The following is a 22,652-nucleotide window of genomic DNA, read 5'->3' as shown; positions in this document are numbered from 1 at the left end:
ATAGGGTGGAGCTGAGGGCAGAAATATACTTGGTGTGAATCAAAAGTCAGGAGTAATTCTATGTGTAAGAGAATAGACATGCCTAGTCTCTTACACATAGAATCACTCCTGAAAGACTTTTGATGCTTAGGCTTCATAGCATCTGAAGAAGTGAACTCTGATTCACTAAAGCTAATTTTGGGAATAAATGTTAGTCCCACCCTCTGCTCAGTGCAGGATCAGCCTCAAGCATCCAGGATAAGTCTCTGTCCAGCCGTTGCTTGAAGACGGCCAGTGAGGGGGAGCTCCCCATCTCCTTAGGTAGTTGATTCCATTGCTGAACTACTCTGTGAATCACTCTTCTCCCTCTCCATTTTTGAAGTGAGGCCTCCAGAACCAGGTCCAGTACCGAATCCTGTGGCATCCCTTTGCTCACCTCCCCCCAATCTGATGAAATACCATTGACAACTACTCTGGGTGCAGTTTTGTAGCCAGGTCCTTATCCGCCAAACCATCTGAAAATCTAGACTGCAGTTCTCCAGTTTACTCATCAGAACATCATGGGGAACTTTACTTATTGCTCACTGTAGGTGCCCTATAGATGGGCTGAGCACATGAACATGTATGAAGCTGCCATGTAGCAAGCATGACCCCTGGTTTATCAAGATCGGTATTGTTTACTCTGACTGGCAGTAGCTCTCAATAATCTCAATTAGAGGACTTTCTGTCACTTAGTGCCTGGCTGCTTTAACTGGAGATGCCAAAGAACAAACCTGGGACCTTCTGCTACAGAGCCCTGGCCACTACCTTGCTGTTCCATTTGCTCCACAACAAAAATTGCCACCTTTCCCATGCTTCTGGCAGATTATTAGCATCCCTCCCTTCCCTTTTTAAAATTGATTTTAAAAGCAATTTGCTGCTTTTCTCATATATTCATTTGTAGTTTGATAATAACAATAATCATGATGGGAAAAAACGAAGTGTAAAACGACTCTGGGAATCAGGGGATGAATATTTATCATTTATTTTGGAAATGTCCCTGTCACTTCTCCAGATTCCCACGTGAGGTGACTTGCTAGTAAAAACAGTGCCATAAAATCAGCATAAAAACCAACAAAACAAGCCATTAAAAACAGCATAAAATTCCTCATAAAACAGACCTCAGACCAGAATTAGATCATAAAACATCTAAAAGGATAAACCCCTTCAGTTAAAAGCCTGAATGTTTCGACCTGGCGCTTAGTGCCTCCTTTGTGTCAATGAATTGCTGGAAGCCCTGTGGTTTTACCATGGAGCTTTTGGCTTTTCCTAAGGAGGCGTGAGGTTACTGCTGGGTGTTCATGAACAGTCACAGATGGCATCCCGTCAGGTTCCGCCTTCTAAAAGTTAGACCTTGGTTTGGACTGACTTCGAACCGATGGTCCTCTTAGTTCCATATTCTATCCCAACTGTAGTTTTGGGACACTGCCTTGTGTCCTAAACGGAGAAACACTGGGGACAAATTTGTTTTCTCATTGGCTGTGCATGCCTGGAAAAGCTATCTCTGTCAAATGTCTGCTTGTCACACACAACCCTTCTAAGAGCAGGGGGGAAAGAAACCAGTTTAGGACAAATATAATTCAGGTTCTGCGCAAGGAGGACAAAGACAGACCTTTTGATTATGTTTCCTCACAATATTGAAGTAAAATAAGAATTTGCCTTGGAATTCTGCCAATGCTTTATTTCAAAGCAGTTTTCTGGGAATGTAGTCCCTGTTTAATGACTCTGCACTGGGCCAATAATTCTGGAGGGCAAGTCGGAAGGTTCTGTTTGTTATTGCGGGATCAGATTCTTTCTTGGTCAGGTGACACAGCACCTCTCTCCCCCACCCTTATTAATTCATTTTTCCCAGCCCTAATTGCTTTTTTCAAATGTGCTGGTGCGTTACACGGTTTTTGTAAAGGGTTTGTTTATGTTTCATATGCGTGCCTGGCTCAGGCGAATGGGTCTTGAGGAATGTTGTGTTCCTCTGGGATAAGGGTGGAAGGAGCAGCATTATGCTTCAAAGAAAGTCTCTTTAAAAAAGAAAAACCTTTTATTGCCAGATCAGGCCAAAGGTAGGAAGATTTAATCTATATTCAAGTTTTCTAGCTGTGTTCTTGGGGAGTTCCGGTGGTGCCTCGGGAAGTTGTCAGCAGAAGCTCAGAACGGGGAACAAAGTTCCCAGAAAGATATTTGGTTCATCTCTGCAGATTTTTAAAAAGTGTGTAGCTAAAGGTGAGGTTGGCACCAGTGTGGTGCAGTGATAGGGATGCCAGTCCCCAGGCAGGAACTGGGGGTCCTCTAGTTTTACAGCTCATCTCCAGGTGACAGAGGTAACCTCCATAGCATTGTACTCCATTGAGGTCCCCCCATCCTGCCCACTCCCTGCTCTCCCCCAATGTCTCCAGGTATTTCTTAACCCAGAGCTGGCAACCCTATGCAGTGATCCAAGTGTCTGTTTAGTATCTTGGGGATGAATTCTAAGATCTCCAGCTACCACCTGGAGGCTGGCAACCCTATCAAGTGCCCCCCACTCTTTTGGACCAGAGCCCCCTGTAGTGTTGTAAGGTTGCCAAATCTGACTAGGGAATTTCCCAGACATTTGGGGAGGGGGGGAGCCTGGGGAAGGTGGCATTTGGGGGAAGGGAGAGACCTCAGCAGGATATTACATGCTAGAGTTCACCCCCCAAAACGATAGTAGGCCTGGGTTGCCAAGAAAATGGGTGCTTTGGAGGGTAGACTGTATAGTATTTCACCCCATTGGGGTCCCCCCCCCGTCTAAACCCTGCCCTTCCCAGGCTCCATCCCCAAATTACTAGGAATTTCCCACCCCAGAGATGCTACAGAAGGGAATCAGTAAGAATCAATAATATGCATACCAACTACAGTTTCAGTGCCTACTGAAGCAATTACATGGCTCCCAATAACAAGAACTATGGATCTCATGTTTGCATCCTTGATCTTGGTCTATCTATGAGGTCCAGCATGCCTGGTTGCTTCTCCAAGTGTATGCCATTCTCAAACAGGCAGGACCCCAATTGAGATTGGGACCAGCATGCTCAGAAATAACAGGGTCCTGTTTCGCCCCATGACACTTTCCTAACCTAAAATGGGCTCAGGTCCAATATTTGCTAGGGTTGCCGGATCCTCTAGTGGAGGTGGGAATGTCCTGCAGCCAGGCCCCACCATCCCGCCACTGATCGGTTGGCTGGAGGAGGAGAACAACCCAAAAAAGAGGGAAATCCGCCCAATGTACAGTGATGTGTCTACATCACTGCCCACATGATGATGGGGTGATGTTCTGGTATTTGGGTGAAAACTATGGTTGGAGCCAAATTTACCATAGTTTTTGCCCAGATATAAGAGTGTTCTCCAACCATCCTGGAAGTGGTGTGGGTCACATGGTCAGTGCCATAGACACATCATGGCATGTCAGATGGGCCTCCCTGTTGCTCCCAGTAAGTCTCCCTCTTCACCCGTCAGTTGCAAGGAGGGACCTTGCAACCCTAATATTTGCCCATACGTGTTCTGAGTGGCCAAGCAGCATCCCCCATACCATTTGGGTCGGGAAAGTGGCTTGGTTGAGGGGGCAGAAGCCACTTCTTCTCATGCAGCATGGTCCAATCAGACTTACCAGTGGAAAGAAGAAGGCTTAGTCCACCTTGCCCTTGCTGCATAGGAAGTGAGCTCATCACACCAGCAACAAGTCCCTTCTTTCTATTGACGAGCCCCTTCGTCCCCTGCCAGTTGCCAGGAGGGTAATCCTAGTACAATGCGACACAAATCTACCCTCCTACTGGAAGAGTTGATCTCTGGTGTGGAGATGAGTTGTAATTCCAGGAGGTCTTCAGGAGGCTGCAACCCTCTGATGGACCTTGTGAAAACCATTCCCTTGTACATGCATTTGACTATGTAAAAAAAGGTAAAGGTAAAGGTATCCCCTGTGCAAGCACCGAGTCATGTCTGACCCTTGGGGTGACGCCCTCCAGCGTTTTCATGGCAGACTCAATACGGGGTGGTTTGCCAGTGCCTTCCCCAGTCATTACCGTTTACCCCCTCGCAGCAAGCTGGGTACTCATGTTACCGACCTCGGAAGGATGGAAGGCTGAGTCAACCCTGAGCCGGCTGCTGGGATCGGACTCCCAGCCTCATGGGCAGAGCTTCAGACTGCATGTCTGCTGCCCTACCACTCTGTGCCACAAGAGGCTCATGTGTAGACATAGTCTTTTGACTATGTAATCCAACTCAAACATCCCTAACTTAACTAGCAGTTTGATTTCTCCCCACCAAGCCCCCCAGGGACATTTGGACCCATTCCTCCTCCTTTCACTGGGGCCCTGCCAGTGCTCGGTGACAGAAGAGTGAGAATATTCCAGAAATTCATCTTGTGGGGTTATTTTCTTTGGCCTGGCTTGACTGGTTCCTGTTACACTGGCTGGTTTTTATGGTCCCCCCCCCCCTCCCAGATGCATAGTTCTCTTCTGAGGCAGCCTGTCCTGGCCAGGAAGTCACTCCTAGTTCCCTCTGCTCAGATCCTTTACACCAGGGGTAGTCAAAGGGCGGCCCTCCAGATGTCCATGGACTACAGAGCCAGTTTGGTGTAGTGGTTAGGAGTATGGACTTCTAATCTGGCATGCCGGGTTCGATTCTGCACTCCCCCACATGCAACCAGCTGGGTGACCTTGGGCTCGCCACGGCACTGATAAAACTGTTCTGACTGAGCAGTGATATCAGGGCTCTCTCAGCCTCACCCACCCCACAGGGTGTCTGTTGTGGGGAGAGGAATGTGAAGGCGACTGTAAGCCGCTTTGAGCCTCCTTTGGGTAGGGAAAAGCGGCATATAAGAACCAACTCTTCTTCTTCTTCTTCTTCTTCTTCTACAATTCCCATGAGCCCCTGCCAGCATTCGTTGGGAATTGTAGTCCATGGACATCTGGAGGGCCGCCCTTTGACTCCCCCTGCTTTAAACCAAGGCCTCTGGAAGTAGAGCAGCCAGACGGTTTGCCTGAATCGAGACTGTGAAGTCCCTTTTTCTCAGGTGAAAGCTCTGTAGGTATTTTTAAGGAATATTGATTGGTGAAATCTGTTCAGACAGTTTATCTCTGGAAACAGTTCCACAGGGGTAATTATGCATGTTTTGAGACCAGTGTCACCCTTGTCCAACAAAGATTTATTCAAGGTGTGGACTTTTTGCGCATGCACACTTCTTCAGACAATGAAATGGAAATCACTAGACCACGTATATAAGGTGTAAATTAGTAAACAGCACCATGAAAATATCCAACAAATATGCAGTACAATGAAGATGTTTAGCAGATTCTAGGTTCTCGCTAGAATAACAAGCTGAGTATAAGGTTATCATCAGTCCTTTGAGTTCAACTCCAGTTCGAAAAACTTAATAGAGGGAATAAAAATGCCAAGAATGGCCGAGGCATTCCCAGTTGTAGAATAGAGTAATTAAAAGAGACCTGTTACTAGGGTAACCATGTTAGTCAATTGCTGCAGAAGTAAACAGAAACTGAGTTTTTATTCTGGCCTTTAAGCTTTCATGGATGAGAGCCAATTTCCTCCTAGACCTTTAGAGTCTGGCCTGCTGGTGGCTGCTGACCCTGGATGGGCCAAACTAAGCAGACCTGGCCAGAGCTTGGAAGCTAAGTGGGCTGGGCTCTGTATTTGGATGGGAGACCAGCAAGGCACTCCAGGGCAGCCTCACAGGAGCAGGCAATGGCAAACCCCACCTGGACGCCTCTGGCCTTGGAAGCTGTGTGGGGTTGCCATAAATTGGCTGTGATGTAACAGCACTTTCCACCACCATGGACCAAAAGCAAAACACTAAAAAACCCAGCAACAGTAAAGGAACAACTATGTGACAAAAGGGTTGCCAACTCCAGGGTGGGAAATGCCAGGAGATTTTGGAGGTAGAGCCTGAGGGTAGTGGGGTCTGGGGAGGGGAAAACCTCAGCAGGGTATAATGCCATAGACCAGGGGTAGTCAAACTGCGGCCCTCCAGATGTCCATGGACTACAGTTCCCATGAGCCCCTGCCAGCATTCGCAATTTGACTACCCCTGCCATAGACCCTAACTTCCAAAGCAACCATTTGCTCCAGGAGAACTGATCTCTGTCACCTGAAAACCACTTGTAATTCCTGAAGATCTCCAGGCTTCACCTGGAGGTTGGGAACCCTTTTGGCAAATGGAATTTTGAATATGCATTGTGCCGTTCTCTGTGGATGCTGTTTTATTGCTTGCCTGTGGTCCATTTTCCATTCTTGTTACTCCGGCAGATAACGGTTTCTGGGGGTGGGCTGCCCCCTGTCAGTACGCTGACCAACATCCACAGCTTTTCCCATCACAACCAGCAGCAATCCCAGAACCTCATCATGACGCCGTTATCAGGAGTCATGGCCATCACACCAAGTAAGTGCTTTTCTGCTGTCATTCTGGCTTGGGGGCTTCGGATGGAGGTCAGCAATGGAAGCCCCTTGGCCCAATCATCTCCTTCACCCATAGAATCATAGAGTTGAAAGGGACCTCCAGGGTCATCTAATTCAACCCCTGCACAATGCAGGAACTCACAACTACCTGCCCATCCACAGTGACCCCAATTGTATGCCAAAGTGATCCCCCCCACCACCAAAAATCTCCAGAATCCAGGCTGGCCTGGGGGAAATTCACCTCTCATCCCACAGTGGCAATCAGCAACTCCCTAGGTTTGCAAGGAAGGGCCACAAGAGACAAACCCTGACACATCCCTTCCTGCCCACCCACTCACAATCTGCCTTATTGTTGTTAGGTGCGAAGTCATGTCCGACCCCTTGCGACCCATGGACAATGATCCTCCAGGCCTTCCCGTCCTCTACCATTCCTCAGAGTCCATTTAAGTTTGCACCTACTGCTTCAGTGACTCCATCCAGCCACCTCATTCTCTGTCGTCCCCGTCTTCTTTTGCCCTCAATCGCTCCCAGCATTAGGCTCTTCTCCAGGGAGTCATTCCTTCTCATGAGGTGGTCAAAGTATTTGAGTTTCATGGCCTTCTAAGGAGTAGTCAGGGCTGATCTCCTCTAGGACTGACCGGTTTGTTCGCCTTGCAGTCCAAGGGACTCGCAAGAGTCTTCTCCAGCACCAGAGTTCAAAAGCCTCAATTCTTTGACGCTCGGCCTTCCTTATGGTCCAACTTTCACAGCCATATATTGCAACTGGGAAGACCATAGCCTTGACTAAACGCACTTTTGTTGGCAGGGTGATGTCTTTCCTTTTTAGGATGCTGTCTAGATTTGCCATAACTTTCCTCCCCAGGAGCAAGCGTTTTTTAATTTCTTTGCTGCAGTCCCCATCTGCAGTGATCTTGGAGCCCAGGAAAATAAAATCTGTCACTATCTCCATTTTTTCCCCATCTATTTGCCAGGAATTGAGAGGACTGGATGCAATGATCTTTGTTTTCTTGATGTTGAGTTTCAAGCCAACTTTTGCACTCTCCTCCTTCACCCGCATCAACAGGCTCTTTAGTTCCTCTTCACTTTCTGCCATTAGAGTGGTATCATCCGCATATCTGAGGTTGTTGATATTTCTCCCTGCAGTCTTGATCCCAAGTTGTGACTCCTCTAATCCCGCCTTTCTCATGATGTGCTCCGCATACAAGTTAAATAGGCAAGGCAACAGTATACAGCCTTGTCGAACTCCTTTCTCAATTTTGAACCAATCAGTGATTCCATGTTCAGTTCTCACTGTTGCTTCTTGATCTGCATATACATTTCTCAAATAAGATGCTCTGGTATTCCCATCTCTTTAAGAACTTGCCACAATTTGTTGTGCTCCACACAATCAAAGGCTTTAGCATAGTCAATGAAGCAGAAGTAGATGTACTTCTGGAACTCCCTAGCTTTCTCCATGATCCAGCGTATGTTGGCATTTTGATCTCTAGTTCCGCTGCCTCTTCGAAATCCTGCCTCTACTTCTGGAAGTTTTCGGTCCACATATTGCTGGAGCCTAGCTTGTAAAATTTTGAGCATAACTTTGCTAGCATGGGAAATGAGTGCAATGGTGCGGTAGTTTGAACATTCTTTGGCATTGCCTTTGTTTGGGATTGGAATGTAAACTGACCTTTTCCAATCCTGTGGCCATTGTTAAGTTTTCCAAATTTGCTGGCATATTGAGTGGAGCACTTTTACTGCATCGTCTTTTAAGATTTTGAATAGTTCAACTGGAATGCTGTCGCCACCACTAGCTTTATTGTTGCTCAGACTTCCTAAGGCCCATTTGACTTCACATTCCAGGATGTCTGGCTCCAGGTTAGTAACTACTTCATTGTGGTTATCAGGGACACAATCTGCCTAAGTTCATAAAATCAGCATTTCAGTCAGATGACTATCTAGCCTCAGCTTAAAAACTTCCAAAGAAGGAGAACCTACCACCTCCCGAGGAAGCCTGTGCCACTGAGGAACCGCTCTGTTAGGAACTTCTGGATGTTTAGCTGAAAATGTTTTTGAATTCATTTCAACCCATTGAATTAATTTCAACCCATTGGCCCCTTTGAGGCAACAGAAAGCAACTCTTCTCCGTCTTCTATATGACAGCCCTTCAAATACTTGAAGATGATTATCATATCACCTCATTGTCACCTTCTCTCCTGGCTAAACACACCAAGCTCCCTCAACCTTTTCTCATACACCTTGGTCTCCAAACTTCTCACCATCTTTGTGGCCCTCCTCTGGACATGCTCCAGTATCTCTACATCTTTCTCCAGTTGTGGTGCCCAAAACTGAACACAGGACTCCAAGTGAGGTCTAACCAGAGCGGAGTAATTGATCTGGACACTATACTTCTTTTAATACAGCCCAAAATCCTGTTTGCCTTTTTAGCTACCGAGTCACACTGCTGACTCCTGATCAATGTACAGTCTTCTAAGACTCACAGATCCTTACCCGGATCCTCTTTTTTCCGCTTCTTGAAGATGGGGACAGCATTTGCTCACCTCCAATCTCCTGGCCCTTCACTGTTCTCCAATTGTCAAAAATAATGGACAGAGGCTGAGAAATTACATCAGCAAGTTCTTTTAGTACCCTCAGATGCAATTCATCTGGCCCAGAGGATTTGGTTTCATTTAAAGAAACAAGGTGTTTGTGGACTGCCCCAACAGTGATCCTAGGCCACAACTTCCATTCCTCATCACATGAAAGGATTTTGCCATACTGAGCGTGATTCCCCTCACAAGAGAAGACTGAGGAGAAATAGGAATTGAGCAGTTCAGCCCTCTCTTGATCACCTGTTACACTGTCACTTTCTGATACTGAGGAAAACCTGCAACTAAGGTCTGACTGTTGCACAGGATGGAGACCCAAAGCTTAAGTTGTTTTATGTTTATAAGAGAGCCAGTTTGGTGAGTGGTTAGGAGTGCGGACTTCTAATCTGGCATGCCAGGTTCGATTCCGCTCTCCCCCACATGCAGCCAGCTGGGTGACCTTGGGCTCAACACAGCACTGATAAAACTGTTCTGACTGAGCAGGAATATCATGGCTCTCTCGGCCTCACCCACCCCACAGGGTATCTGCTGTTGGGAGAGGAAAGGGAAGGCGACTGTAAGCCGCTTTGAGCCTCCTTCGGGTAGGGAAAAGTGGCATATAATAACCAACTCTTCTTCTTCTTCTTCTTCTCCTCCTCCTCCTCCTCCTCCTCCTCCTCCTCCTCCTCCTCCTCCTCCTTCTTCTTCTTCTTCTTCTTCTTCTTCTTCTTCTTCTTCTTCTGTCAACCAGCTTTGTTCCTTCAGAATCTGCCTCAGGGTGGATCAGGGATCCCCAGTGCCGTACCCATGAGTACCAGGGTGCCTGCTGGCCCCTTTCCTGGAGCCCAAGTGTTTTGGAGAGTGAGTGGAGAAAAGTGGGGCTCCTGCCAGCAAGGCTTCTGATTGGCTGTGCAAATTAAAGCAATGTTGTTTTAGTCGCTGCTAGCCCAGCCGGAAGGATCCCAGCCTCCAGGTGGGACCAGGGAACCCCCTGAAATTAACCTTTTCTCCAGGCTATCAAGCTCCTCTGGAGGGAATGGAATTTTTGGAGGGTGGACGCTATGGAATTAGACCCCAGTGAGGTCTCCCCAGGTCCTCCCCAGGCTCCCTTCTGAGATCTCCAGGAGTTTCCTCACCTGAATCTGGCATCTCTCCCCCGTGTCCCCTGCAGTGGGTATGGGGAGGGGGGGAACCTGAGAACCCTGTCCCACCGTGTTAGGTCTATTATTTCTGTCCCTGTTGTTTTTCAATCACTCTTGTCCCCTGCACTTGGCTTCCTTTGTGGTGTGTGACTCCTACTCTGGTGGCAGCTATCAGCTCCAGCTCCCACGGAGGCCCACTTGTGGTTGCCCCCTCCACCTTGTGTCGGGATTTCAAAGGTGCCCACAGGCCCCAAAGTCCCCACTGAAGATCAGTGATTTCTGTGAGGAGTTTGTGGGGTGCTCTTTGGGGCTTTTGTTTGGCACCATTGCATAACGTTGGCCAGTCTCCTGGAGCCCTTCTCCTTTATCTCCTTCTCAGGCCTCAACAGTTCCCAAGCACAGAGCGTCCCCGTCATCAACAGTGTGGCCAGCAGCCTAGCAGCGCTCCAGCCTGTCCAGTTCTCCCAGCAGCTCCACAGCCCTCACCAGCAGCCCCTCTTACAGCAGTCGCCCAATCCCATGGTGCAGCAGCCCTTCATGGCCACGGTGGCCCAGCTGCAGAACTCACACAGTAAGGATCTTGTCAGGTATTTGCTAAAGGGGAAAGATATTAGGTACTCTGTGAGTGCACGTGTGTGTGTGTGTGTGTGGCCGTTGGGGAGGGCACAGGCCAGGGCTGCTTTCTCATGGGGGGGGGGGGTGAGAACCTGCTCATCAGAAATCCTTCAGAGGATTTCCAGAATGTCTCAGAATACAATCTGAATGCCAGTGTCTTGGGACATGAATACAACATCAGGGTTAGTTTTTTTTTTGTCCAGTGTCCTTTACAAACACAACACACACACACACCCCAACCAGCCTCAGTTTTATTCTGAGAAGAGGGGGAGGGCGGGCAGTGTTTTTACCCGTCATGGATCTTTCAGGGCCCATGTGATTTGGCTCTGACAGATTTAATCTGCTAATGAAACACTCAGGTATGCATTTTGTGGCCAAGCTTAGTAGTACGTATGTTCTATGTTACTTTGTTAATTTGCACTAAGGTACCCTAAAAAATTCTGTGACTGGAAAAGTTAAATTCTCTAACTTCTTTGCATCATTTTACACAAGTCATTCTTGTTTTGCTCAGTGTAAATTATTTGGCTTACTTTATCTGAAGAGGGGCAAGGACCTTTGAAGCCCCTTGAATAGCATTAGGGAACCATCTGTCTAAGTAATTCTTAGTTTTTTACAATCTTGTTTTTACCAGAGAAGATACGGGTAAGAGAAAAGTCATGAAACAGGGTGGCATATGGACATTTTCCTGTGTGTGCAAGCCATGGTTGGTCTTTGGGGTTTATGTGAGAACCAGAAAGATTAGGGATAAGACCAATGATAGAAAAATATAACAATTTATTATCAGAGCTCAAATGTTTAAAAACCATAAAAAGAATATCTGTTTGGCATCTAAGTGAGTACTCCAGTGATGCCAAAAAGTTTAGACTTAATGTGCTTAACATGCAAAGGATTCCTGCTTGGAATATCTGCAGTAAGATATACCTGGAATATCTGCGCACAATGGGCCTAAATTTGGCCAGGAGACACATGTTCTGGGATTCCACACTTCCCAGGTTCAAAACAGAGGAAGAATGCCCCCCCCCCCCACACACACACACACCGCTTTCCTGTCCTGAAGTGTCCTGGGCACCCAGTCTTTGCCCTTCCGGAAAAACATACCTTATCCATGCACAACCTCTAACCTGGAGTGCTGGGTTTGACTGCCCACTCCCCCACAAGCTATGTGACCTTGGCTAGTCACAGTCCTGTTAGAACTGTTCTCACAGAGGAGTCCTGTCAGAGCTCTCTCAGCCCCACCTGCCTCACAAGGAACCTGTTGTAGCAAAACAGATAATCACAGAATCACAGAATCATAGCGTTGGAAGGGGCCATACAGGCCATCTAGTCCAACCCCCTGCTCAACACAGGATGAGCCCAAAGCATCCTAAAGCATCCAAGAAAAGTGTTTATCCAACCTTTGCTTGAAGACTGCCAGTGAGGGGGAGCTCACCGCCTCCTTAGGCAACCTATTCCACTGCTGGACTACTCTGACTGTGAAAATTTTTTCCTGATATCTAGCCTATATCGTTGTACTTGTAGTTTAAACCCATTACTGCGCGCCCTTTCCTCTTCAGCCAATGGGAACAGCATCCTGCCCTCCTCCAAGTGACAACCTTTCAAATACTTAAAGAGGGCTATCATATCCCCTCTCAACCTCCTTTTCTCCAGACTGAGAAGCTAGTTTGAGAAAAACCAGGATATAAAAACCATCTCTTCTTCTTCTCGATGGGTAGCCATGTTGGTCAGAAGCAACAGAACAAAGTTTGAATCCAGGATCACCTTTAAGACCAACACAGTTTACTTCTGAGTAGCAGCTTTTGTGTAAGAAATGTGCCTGCACGCAGAAGCTTCTACCCAGAATTAAACTTTGTTGGCCTTAAAGGTGACCCTGAACTCAGACTTTCTCCCAGTTCCTGTTACCTGTGATGCTTCTTCCTGGAAATACCAGGGAATGGCCCTGTAAACTTCTACTTTCCAGCATCCAACCATACTTTTTCCGCGTAATCCGTTTACAGATAAGGTGGTTCAGAAAATGGGCCGTTTTTCCATCATGACTAAAGTCGCAGTCTAGTTTTGGAATGTATTGAGAGAGCTTTTCTCCCTGTGAGGGGACAGTTTACAGCTGTACATTTAAAATGTCTGGTCAGTCACGTTTCTTAGCCCACTTCAGAATGATGGGTGTGCTGTTGTTGTTTTCTCTGCAGTGTATGCACACAAGCAGGAGCCCCCCCAGTATTCCCACACATCTCGGTTCCCTTCAGCCATGGTGGTCACGGATACCAACAGCATCAGTTCCTTAACCAATATGTCTTCCAGTAAACAGGTAAGCGGCAGTCAAAATTCCACCTGGGAAGGTCTCCCAGGAAATCCAGGGGTTCGAAGCAGAGGCTGGAGATCTGCTGATCTATGTCATATGAGGGGGTTGCCCTCTTAAATGATCAGCAGCTTTGGGACACATCCAAGGTTGCCAAATTTCCTGAAGTTAAGGCCCCATGTCTTGGGAGGGAGTGAAACCTGTGGGGGGCTATGAGGTAGGGGACAGATCAACGGATAAGATCCTAATAGTTTCTAGTGGGGGCAGAGGAGAAGAAAAATGCATTGCTTAAATTATGCACATTTATTTCTGTGTCCCGTTTATATTGTACCTTTTGTCCAAGCGTACCATCTCAACCTCACAACAGCCAGTGATTAGGCAGAAAGATGTGATCTGCCCAAGGCCTCCCAGTAATGGTTGTACCTGAGCAGGGATTAAACTTGAGGGTGCCAATAGCTAAGAAGAGAGCTTACATTCCTTCCTGTGGGTGAAGACCCCGCATAACGTCCAAAGAGCTCGTATTGGAACCCGTAAGTGAAGACAAGCATGGTAAGGGAAAGAGATCGAAGTGAAACCCATGAAGATAAGGGTAATAAAAAGCAGACTTTAGTTGAGATGCTCAACTGTGATATAAACCAAATTTCCTCCCAGATGACAAGTCCCTTGCCCCCAGATGGGGTCTGGAGGTCTCCTCGGATTACTACTAATCTCCAAACAACAGAAGTCAGTTCCCCTGGGGGAAACGGCTGCTTTGGAGGGTGGACTCTATGGCAAGGGTCCCCATTAGTGGTCTACCCACCCTGACAGGCAACCTTTGGAGAAAACTGGACCTAGGTTCTTGCTGCTGTTCTTGCTAGACCTGATGGCAGCGTTCGATGCGGTCAACCACAAGCTTTTGACCCACCTCCTGGCTGACACAGGGATTTGAGGCACAGCCCTCATGTGCCTTTCTCGAAGGCTGGCAACAGAGGGTGGCACAGGGAGCAATACTCTCCCCAGTGTTATTTAACATCTATATGCACCCACCCACCCAATTGATCTGCAAGGTTTCTTTTTTTTGGGGGGGGGGGGGTTATCACTAATACCCTGATAACGTCCAGCAATTTCTGTTAATGGACAGCCATCTATCGACACCGCTGGATGCCATGACACCTGGAGACCATGGTCAGTTGGCTCATGCGGTGTTGATTGAAGTTAAAGCCAGCCAAGATGGAGGTCATCTGGCTGGGTTGACATGCAGAGAGACAGCTGATGTAGCCAGCTTGGTGTATTGGTTAAGAGTGGTGGCTTCTAATCTGGGAACCCAGGTTTGTTTCCCCACCTGCACATGCAGCCCACTGGGTGACCTTGATAAAGCTGTTCTGATAAAGCTGTTCTGACCAAGCAGCAACACCAGGGCTCTCTCAGCCTCACCCATATCACAGGGTGTCTGTGGTGGGGAGAGGAAACGGAAGGCGAATGTAAGCCACTGTGAGTCTCTTTCGGGTAGAGAAAAGCGGCATATAAGAACCAACTCTTCTTCTTCAGTAATATCAGGGCTCTAAGCTACTTTGAGACTCCTTCGGGTAGAGAAAAGCGGCATAGAAGAACCAGCTGTTCCTCTTTGTAATATCAGGGCTATCTCAGCCTCACCTCGCTCACAGGGTGTCTGCTGTGGGGAGATGAAAGGGAAGGCGACTGTAAGCCACTTTGAGACACCTTCGGGTAGAGGAAAACAGCATATAAGAACCAACTTTTTATTCTTATTCTCCTGATTCTTGACAGAGCCCAACTAAAACTGGCAACTTCTTTCAGGAGCCTGGTTGTGATTCTGGACACCTTCCTTTCAGTGGAGGCCCAGATCACAAAAGTTGCTTGCCTAGCATTCTTCCATCTACCCCAGGCATGACAATTTGCGTCCTGTCTCTCAACTTCAGACTTAACCATGCTGATTCATGCAGTGGTTAGACTAGACTTCTGTAGCTCACTCTATGCAGGACTTCCCCTGTGACTGCGCTGGAAACTACAACTGGTTCAGAATGTGGCAGTTTGGGTCCTTAGGGGGGCCCAGTGGAGGACATATATGACACCTGCTACACTGACTCCAGTTTGTAGACTGAATCAGGTTCAAGGTTTTGGTATTACAAACAGTCAGGCTGCCTCTTCCACTACACCCCCCAAGGAGCGTTAAAATCATTTGACCAAAGGTTGCTCAGGATCCCTGACCGAAAGTAAGTAAGCCAGTAAGTTGGCCCCAGCCTAGTTGAACACTCTGCCAAAAGAGATCAGGGCCCCGTGGGGCCCCATCCAATTCCACAGGGCCTGTAAGACAGAGCTGTTTCTCCAGGCCTCTGGTTGAGGTCCAAATAGACAGCAGGGCCTGCCACAAGCCAATTTCTGTCCACCGGGGCAAGTGTCACTGGGTGGGGGGCAGTTGGGGTACACTGCTCCCACTGCCCACAGGGGCTTGATGGGCCCAGTTGGCCCCCATCAAGCCTGAGCCCCGGTCACCGTACTCTAAAGACATCATTGGTCCCCAGCCTTTTCTAACCTGGCACAGCATGGCGGACGCAGCAGCACAATGGTGGACACGGAATGGAGACGGAGCCTGCCACAAAATGATGGCCACAGGTCAACTCCAGTAACACCGTGCAGATCCTTGTGCCGGGTTGGCTGCTGCCCCTGCATGCTTGGGAACGGAGTTCCCAGCTGGGAATGCCCAGGACACTTCTGTGCAACGTCCGTATAATGGACACTTCGTAAACTTTGAACTGGCCCTCACGTAGTAGGTGTTCAGAAAGACACCTTCCCCTGAGAATCTAGACAGTTGCTGCCCATGATTGTTGCCTTTAGCCACGAGGAAAGGTGGGACAGAAATATTTAAAATATTAATTCGTGAATTAACTAATTAATTAACAGTCAGCAGTGCCTTAGGAACAATGATCTGATAGAACAATGCCATTTCATATGGACATACAATTAGTCAGGCTGAGCCGTGACTCCTGAAACAATGTTTTTCTGCGTATTATTATCTCAACAGCTCCATCCACAGACACAGTGCTTTTCCAGGGTCATGTAAGAAAGGAAAGGAAAGAAGCTTTGAGGAGCTTAACATCTTCACAGTAGAAAAGATAAGAACGGGAATGAAGAGGAGGGAAGAAATGGTGCAAGGGAAAGAAAGAGAGTCACATTGCAGCAGAGAGACAGATCTGAGGATGCTTAATGTGTACTTGGGTTTCATTTCTGCCAGTGCTGATGATGATGCAAAGGGGTCCCACTTTGTGGCCAAGAGCCATAGCTCAGAGGTTGCTTATGCACTTTGTATGCAAGTGATCCCAGGTGCAGCCCTTGATGTCGCCAGTGCAAGGATCTGGGGGGGGGGGGGGGCTGAGGAAGATCTTTATCTGCCTGAGAAGTAGTGTTAGTTCGAGCAGACTGCGCTAGACTAGTTGAAGTCATGATCTGCCTTTGTATAGGGCATCTGTGTTCAAGACAATAGTGATGGGGTTTTAAAGAAGGTGAAGCAACTGCTTCATTTGTGGGCTTTTGCCACAGGAGAGAAGCTAACCTGAAGCCAGAGGATTCAAAGGTCAGGTGAGGAGAACTTGGCCTTTGGACCCCCTGACACAATGGAACCTTGGGACGCCCTTGGTGCCAAGTGGGGAGTTCCTGCAAACATGGCTGCATGACGGAAAAGCTTTTCTGGATCAGACAAAAGGGCCTCTTTATTTTTTTTAAACACAGCTTTGCAGACTGTGGGAAATATGTGGCCTCTATCGATTAGTAGATAATTAGGAGAGAAAGCCTTGAACTTCTTGACTGATAAGAGTTTTCGTTTTGAAAAATACATTGGCATGCCAAAAAAGGAGGGGGGGATTTTTAGAAAATGAGCTCAGATTCTCATGCAATGATGGTGTTTCCTGGAGCGAGCAGAAAGGCTGTGGAGTAGTGTGTAGGTTCTTGTGGCTGTGTTTTGTGTGAGTGCTGGCATGCAGAAGGCACCTTGGCTTAAAGGAACCAGGTAGGAGTCAACGTGCAAGCCTCCAGGTGGAGACCCTAGAGAGCCCCTGCCAGTTTGAGTGGCCAATGTATCCCTTCAGGTACCAGGGTCTGACTCAGGTGGAGAGAGTGTTGTTGCTGGTTCATGCAGCCTGGGGAAGTAGAGCCCTTCATTAGGGTTTTTATCCTCCTGAAGGATTGGGTCATAGGGGCATGCCATTCCTCCCCATTGCTAAGGACCCTCATCCAAACATTTCTCCCTCTTTCTCCTGCCATTTGGTGCAGGTGTAAGCCGGCCTTCATTGTTGCTGGTTTTCCCACCCTTGGGGGAGCTCTGGCTGACCAATCTCCATCACTCAGGCAGCCAGGCGCATCCACACAACCAGGGAATACCATTTCCTTTGAAAGGCACTATCAATTCATCTGCCAGGCGCTCAACCCTAACTTTGCCCTTGATTGATTATCCTGCCTTACCCTCCCGTTGACTTTGATGCTTGCTTGTTGAAACAGACATTCCCAGACGCAGGAAATGTTCTCTTAATCAAAGCCCAGCATGATGTGGCTTGCTCGGCCTGATCTGATGAAGCTGAGGAGGCCCTGAATTCCGGGGTGGCAGAGAGAATTCCATCCTCCGTTAAACTGGAGCCAACTCCTGTGATCAGCAGGAGTTGGTCTGTTTGGCATTTACCTTCATTTTCTTCATTTATTGGAATTTTACAAACTGGAGAAACAAAAGTAACAGTACAATAGTAATAACAACAATAAATTATAGGGAGAGGTGACAGGGATCTCTTTGAATTTTTAAAAAATCTAGTTGGAATGTAGGATTATCAACAATAGGGCCTGAAAATGTAAAGTAGCACTGAACAGTGCTAGTGCCTCTGAGCGATGATCCCCAACCACCAGGCAGCGGCTCGGCCCTGGCACTGGGCTGCGGCTCCCTGCCTCTGCAGGGCCGCGCTGGGACGCGCACGTGCGTTTTCACGCATGCGTGGGAGTGCCTCATGCGCGCATTTGCAGCAGCGCATGGCGCAGATGCACATGCGTGACCCGGCCGCACATGCGCGGCTGGGAGATCGCCCTCCCTGCCGCCGCCGGTCCGCAGCCTGAAAAAGGTGGCGGACCACTGCCTCTGAGCATGTGTGTGGAGTATTTCCCCTGCCACTGAAATTCCATAGCCCCATGCACACATATTCGTTTAGACCGTCCTCTCAGCCAGCTGGCTCCAGGTGGGTACAACACAATAAAATACAAATTACAAGAGATAAAAATTACACTTGAAATTAGTTTAAACAAATTGTGACATATGAAAAATAGAAATGCTACATTCATAGAATGACTATTATTGGTGTTGAGTTCTCCAAAAAATTCAGAATAATTTGGGGGGGAACAATGCATAGATAGATGGACACCTGAGTGGGTGGGGCCATGAATAGGTAGGTAACTAGATGTGAACTTTGGCCCCAACCAAAAGCCTGGCAGAAGAGTTCCGTCTTACAGGGCCTGCGGAATTGTGCTAACCGACAGGCCCTGATGTGCTCCAGGAGCTCCTTCCACCAGTCCAGATGGGCCTTCTTGGGGCCAGGAACCTCTAACTGGTTGTTATCGAAAGAATGGAACATTCTTCGGGGGATGCAGAGAGAGACTTGAGAGCAGCACAGCAGCAACTTTGTTGAATCAGCCAGAGTTGTGTCGTGGTTAGAGGGGAAAGTCCTCATGGTGGGTTGGGGCAACTGGAGTTTGCTGCTTCCCTTTCTCTGCTTCAGAGGGCAGCCATCTTGGTCTGCAGTTGACTGCCAACTAAGAGGCCAAGAAGAAGCTTCCAAGAGTCTGAATCTTGTTGTATCTGACAAAAAGGGGGGGGGGGTTGACCCTCGAATGCTTCACACACTCCACCCCAATTTAGTAGGACTGGACTCAAATCCAGCTCTTGTTTACTTCAAGCCACTTTAGCCTCTCCTCTAGGCTGTTTTTGCACCTGCAGACCACATGATGGAGCTGCAGATGTCTTCCTTGGTCAAAGCAGTTTCCTTATGCGGCTAAAGGTACGTTTTGCACTGGAGCCACCTGGTGATTTGCAGGTGCCAAAAGGACCAAGAGGAGCGGCTAAAGTGGCTTCACAAGCAGAAAATTGCTGGTGCCCGTCCAGGAGGTGGGAAACTCCCCAGTGAACACAAAGGCTTTGTAATCTGTAGATGGAGCCTCAGATCGAGATCTGGGAGACCCAAGTTCAGATCTCCGCTCTGCCGTGGAAGCTCACTTGGGCTCAGAGGGAAGTCAGACATCACACGGGGAGAGGTCACCAAGTCTTGACCTGGGGGGCCCATGTTCAGCCTTTATTGAAACACTTTCATTGGCTGCCAGTTTGTTACTGGATCAGGTCCAAGGTATTGGTTTTGACTGCTTACCTACTGAACCGCCTACCTCCTTATGCCCTCCACAGGGCACTTCGGTCTGTGGGTATGAATTCGCTGAAGGTCCTGGGAGGCGTGCCTGGCCTCGACCAGGGCCAGGGCCTTTCTGGTCCTTATTTATTTTTATTTATTTTTAGATTTCTTATCTGCTGCTCCCAACGGCTCGCGGCAGGTTGCAAAATGTCTGCATAAAAGTCCCCAATAAAATTCCCATAAAACAGGGAGGGGAAAAAAGGGGGCAGAAAAACCGAAGGCTGCTGATCGCATAATCCCAGTATCTGATTGTCCTGAGGGAGTCGTGCAGGTCTTCCTCAGCGCGTCAGCCTCAACCATAGGCCTGGCGGAAGAGCTGCATCTTGCAGGCCTTGCGGAATGCTGGAGGCTCCTCTGGGAGCTCATTCCACCAGGTCAGGGCCAGGCCTGAAAAGGCCCTGGCCCTGGTCGAGGCCAGACACACTTCCTGAGGGCCGGGAATGACCAGCAAGTTTGAACCTGCAGAGCGCAAGGCCTTGCGGAGGCATAGGACGACAGGCGGTCCCTCAAATATGCGGGTCTCAGACCACACAGGGCCTTAAAGGTCAGAACCAAAACCTTGAACCAGATCTGGGCCACAACCAGCAACCAATGCAGCTGCCTCAGTACTGGCTGGATGTGGGCCCTCCCAGGTGTTCATTTGAGGATCCTAGCTGCTGCATTTTGCACCAGCTGCAATTTCCGGGTCAAGCCAAAGGGCAGGCCATATACAGCGAGTTACAAAAATCTATTCTGGAGGTGACCGTCACATGCATCACCATGGCCAGGTGTTCAGGGGACAGGTAGGGCGCTAGTAGTCAAGCTTGGCGAAGATGGAAAAATGCCTGGCCGGCCACCTTTTTGACCTGAGCTCCATAGCTAGGGAGGCATCAAAGGTCACACTCAAATTCCTGGCCTGGGACATGATGGTTAGTTGTGTTCCTGCCAAGGTGGGAAGGTGCACTTCCTGAACATTCCCCCTCCCCCCCAGTTACAGTACCTCCGTCTTTGCGGGATTGAGTTTCAGGCAACTCTGCTCTAACCATTTAGCCATGGTTTCCAAAATCTGGCAAATGGTTCCAGGGGAGAGTCCAAGCGGCCATACATCAGGAGATACAGCTGGGTGTCATCTACATATTGATGACACCCCAAGCCAAAACTCCGCACCAGTTGGGCCAGAGGGTGCTGAAGATGTTAAATAGCGTGCGGGAGAGAACCGAGCCCTGAGGGACCCCACATGGGAGTCGATACGGATTCAATAATTCCCCCACACACACACCGCCACCCTCTGGGTCCGGTTATGGAGGAAGGAGCATAACCAGCTGAGAGCTGTGCTCCATATCCCCAGCCAGCAGTTCGTGGTCGACCATGTCAAATGCAGCCAACAGATCTAATAGAACCAGCAAGGCCGAGCCGCACCGATCCATCTGGCGACGGAGATAATCCATCAGGGCAATCAGCACCGTCTCCACCAGGACGGAAGCCAGACTAATATGGATCAAGCACCGAAGTTTCTTCCAGGAACTTCCAGGAGCGGCCCTTTCAACTACCTTACCCAGAAACGCCAAGTGCGAGACTGGTTGGTAGCTGGCCAGGTCCAGCGATGGTTTCTTAAGGAGAGGACAAACCACCACCTCCTTAAGCAGCTCAGGGAGTTGTCAGGGAGCAGTTAACAATATCCAGGAGCTGCTCTCCTATCCTGACCCCTACATGGTAGAATGAGCACCCAGACAAGCTGCAGGCCCCGACACAACTCTCTGAGTTCCACAGGGCCTGCACAGGGCTCTTCCACCAATACTACCCTTTATGTTTTTCAGGTGTGGTTACCAAGGTTCAAGGGGGTGGCAGGTTACAGTGGATGAGAGTCCTGCATAGTGCAGTGGGTTGGACTAGATGACCCAGGAGGTCCCCTCCAACTGTATGATTCGCTGATTCCTTCAAAATAATGCTTTGTATATGGCTTCTGACTCTGTTTCCACTACTCACCTGCCCTCTCCTTTCTTTCCAGTGTCCACTGCAAGCTTGGTGATACTCAGCCTCTCCCTTCCTCTGCATGGAGCCACTGGACATAATTCTTTCCCAAAGCGTCCTGCCATTAGCTGACAATGGAGGTCTGAGGCTGGAGACTGCTGGGGGCAAAGCTTGGATAGATCGTCCAGCCGCATCCTAACAAGGATCCCACTGAAGAGAAGCTGTGCCAGAGTGCCAAGGGATAAGCCTTTCAGAGACTTATAATGGCAACCATCCGGGCTCAGTTCCCCGGGAAGGGGCAATCCCCCTCCCCACAGTATTTTCCAAGACTTGTCTTAAGGACTTTGCAAGTATTTTCCTTCCAGAGGGCATTTGTCACTTAACAAGAGAAAGAAGAACAAAATGGGAACCACGAAGGAGTCGGAGGAAGGAAATGGATGAAGATCAATCATATTTATGAAGTTACATTCCTCCACTAAAACAGACTGGGGAGAGGGACGTCAGAGCTGTTACTTCAGGTTGGGAAGGAGGAACCTCCTGTGCTATTGAACTGAGCCAGTGAATTGTAAATACAAAGAAATTCCCTTCCCGCTCTCCGGTTCTTCCTTCCCCCGCGGTCCACCCAAAGAGATTTATATTAAAGAAAGTGAATGTTATCCAATGGATGTATACAAAATTAAGTGCAATCTTTCCCACCTGTATATAGATCTCTTACTGTTTCCTCTTTTTTTGTAAGGGCAGAGTTTAATTTGCAACTTTCCCTGGAATTTTTTTGAATGAACAGAAGAAAAATAACCTAGTCAAAGAACAGCTACTTTCTAGCATTTCCTTTGTGTATTTTGTGTATCAAAAAAGGCATGGAGGTGAATGTATCTTGGTTGCATATGGCCCAAAAGAATTCAAAAGGGAGGTTCTGGGTGCTTCAGAGGGTTGAAGAGTTTACCTATACTCCATAGACAAACTGGCTGACCTGTTTGTTTTTCTACCATTTTACTCAGTTTTTATTGTTAAAAGGACATTAGGAAGGCATGACAATATAGGTGGGCACAAACCTGGAAAGTAGAAGTTTGTGGGGTTTGTGGGAACCTCGAACCCCAAACCTGCACAAACCTCCCCATGTTCACGAACCTTTGGATTCGCTTGAGTTCATTAACTGTTTAGCAAAGGGGTAGTCAAACAGATGTCCAGCGTTTACTGGCAGGAGCTCATGGGAATTGTAGTCCATGGA

At 48.3% G+C, this 22,652-nt stretch overlaps 1 protein-coding gene across 3 annotated transcripts in view; it reads left to right on the top strand.

Moving 5' to 3' along the window:
• The window catches only part of HNF1B (HNF1 homeobox B), a 118,280-nt gene extending 96,048 nt beyond the window's left edge, over positions 1-22,232 (top strand). For 2 of the 3 annotated variants that reach the window (XM_077311044.1, XM_077311042.1), the window contains exons 6-9: positions 6,286-6,418; positions 10,521-10,712; positions 12,940-13,058; positions 21,462-22,232. In XM_077311044.1, coding sequence (XP_077167159.1) covers positions 6,286-6,418; positions 10,521-10,712; positions 12,940-13,058; positions 21,462-21,482 — 465 coding nt within the window. In that variant the 3' untranslated portion in view covers positions 21,483-22,232. Of the gene's footprint in view, positions 1-6,285; positions 6,419-10,520; positions 10,729-12,939; positions 13,059-21,461 lie in introns of all 3 variants that reach the window. The other variant, XM_077311043.1, reaches the window with a different exon arrangement.
• Positions 22,233-22,652: the final 420 nt, after the last annotated feature.

Source organism: Paroedura picta, chromosome 15 (assembly GCF_049243985.1).
Source record: "Paroedura picta isolate Pp20150507F chromosome 15, Ppicta_v3.0, whole genome shotgun sequence".
NCBI classification, from domain to species: domain Eukaryota; kingdom Metazoa; phylum Chordata; class Lepidosauria; order Squamata; family Gekkonidae; genus Paroedura; species Paroedura picta.
The sequence above is the reverse complement of the archived record's forward strand: the minus strand, read 5'-3'. Positions and strand labels throughout refer to the sequence as shown.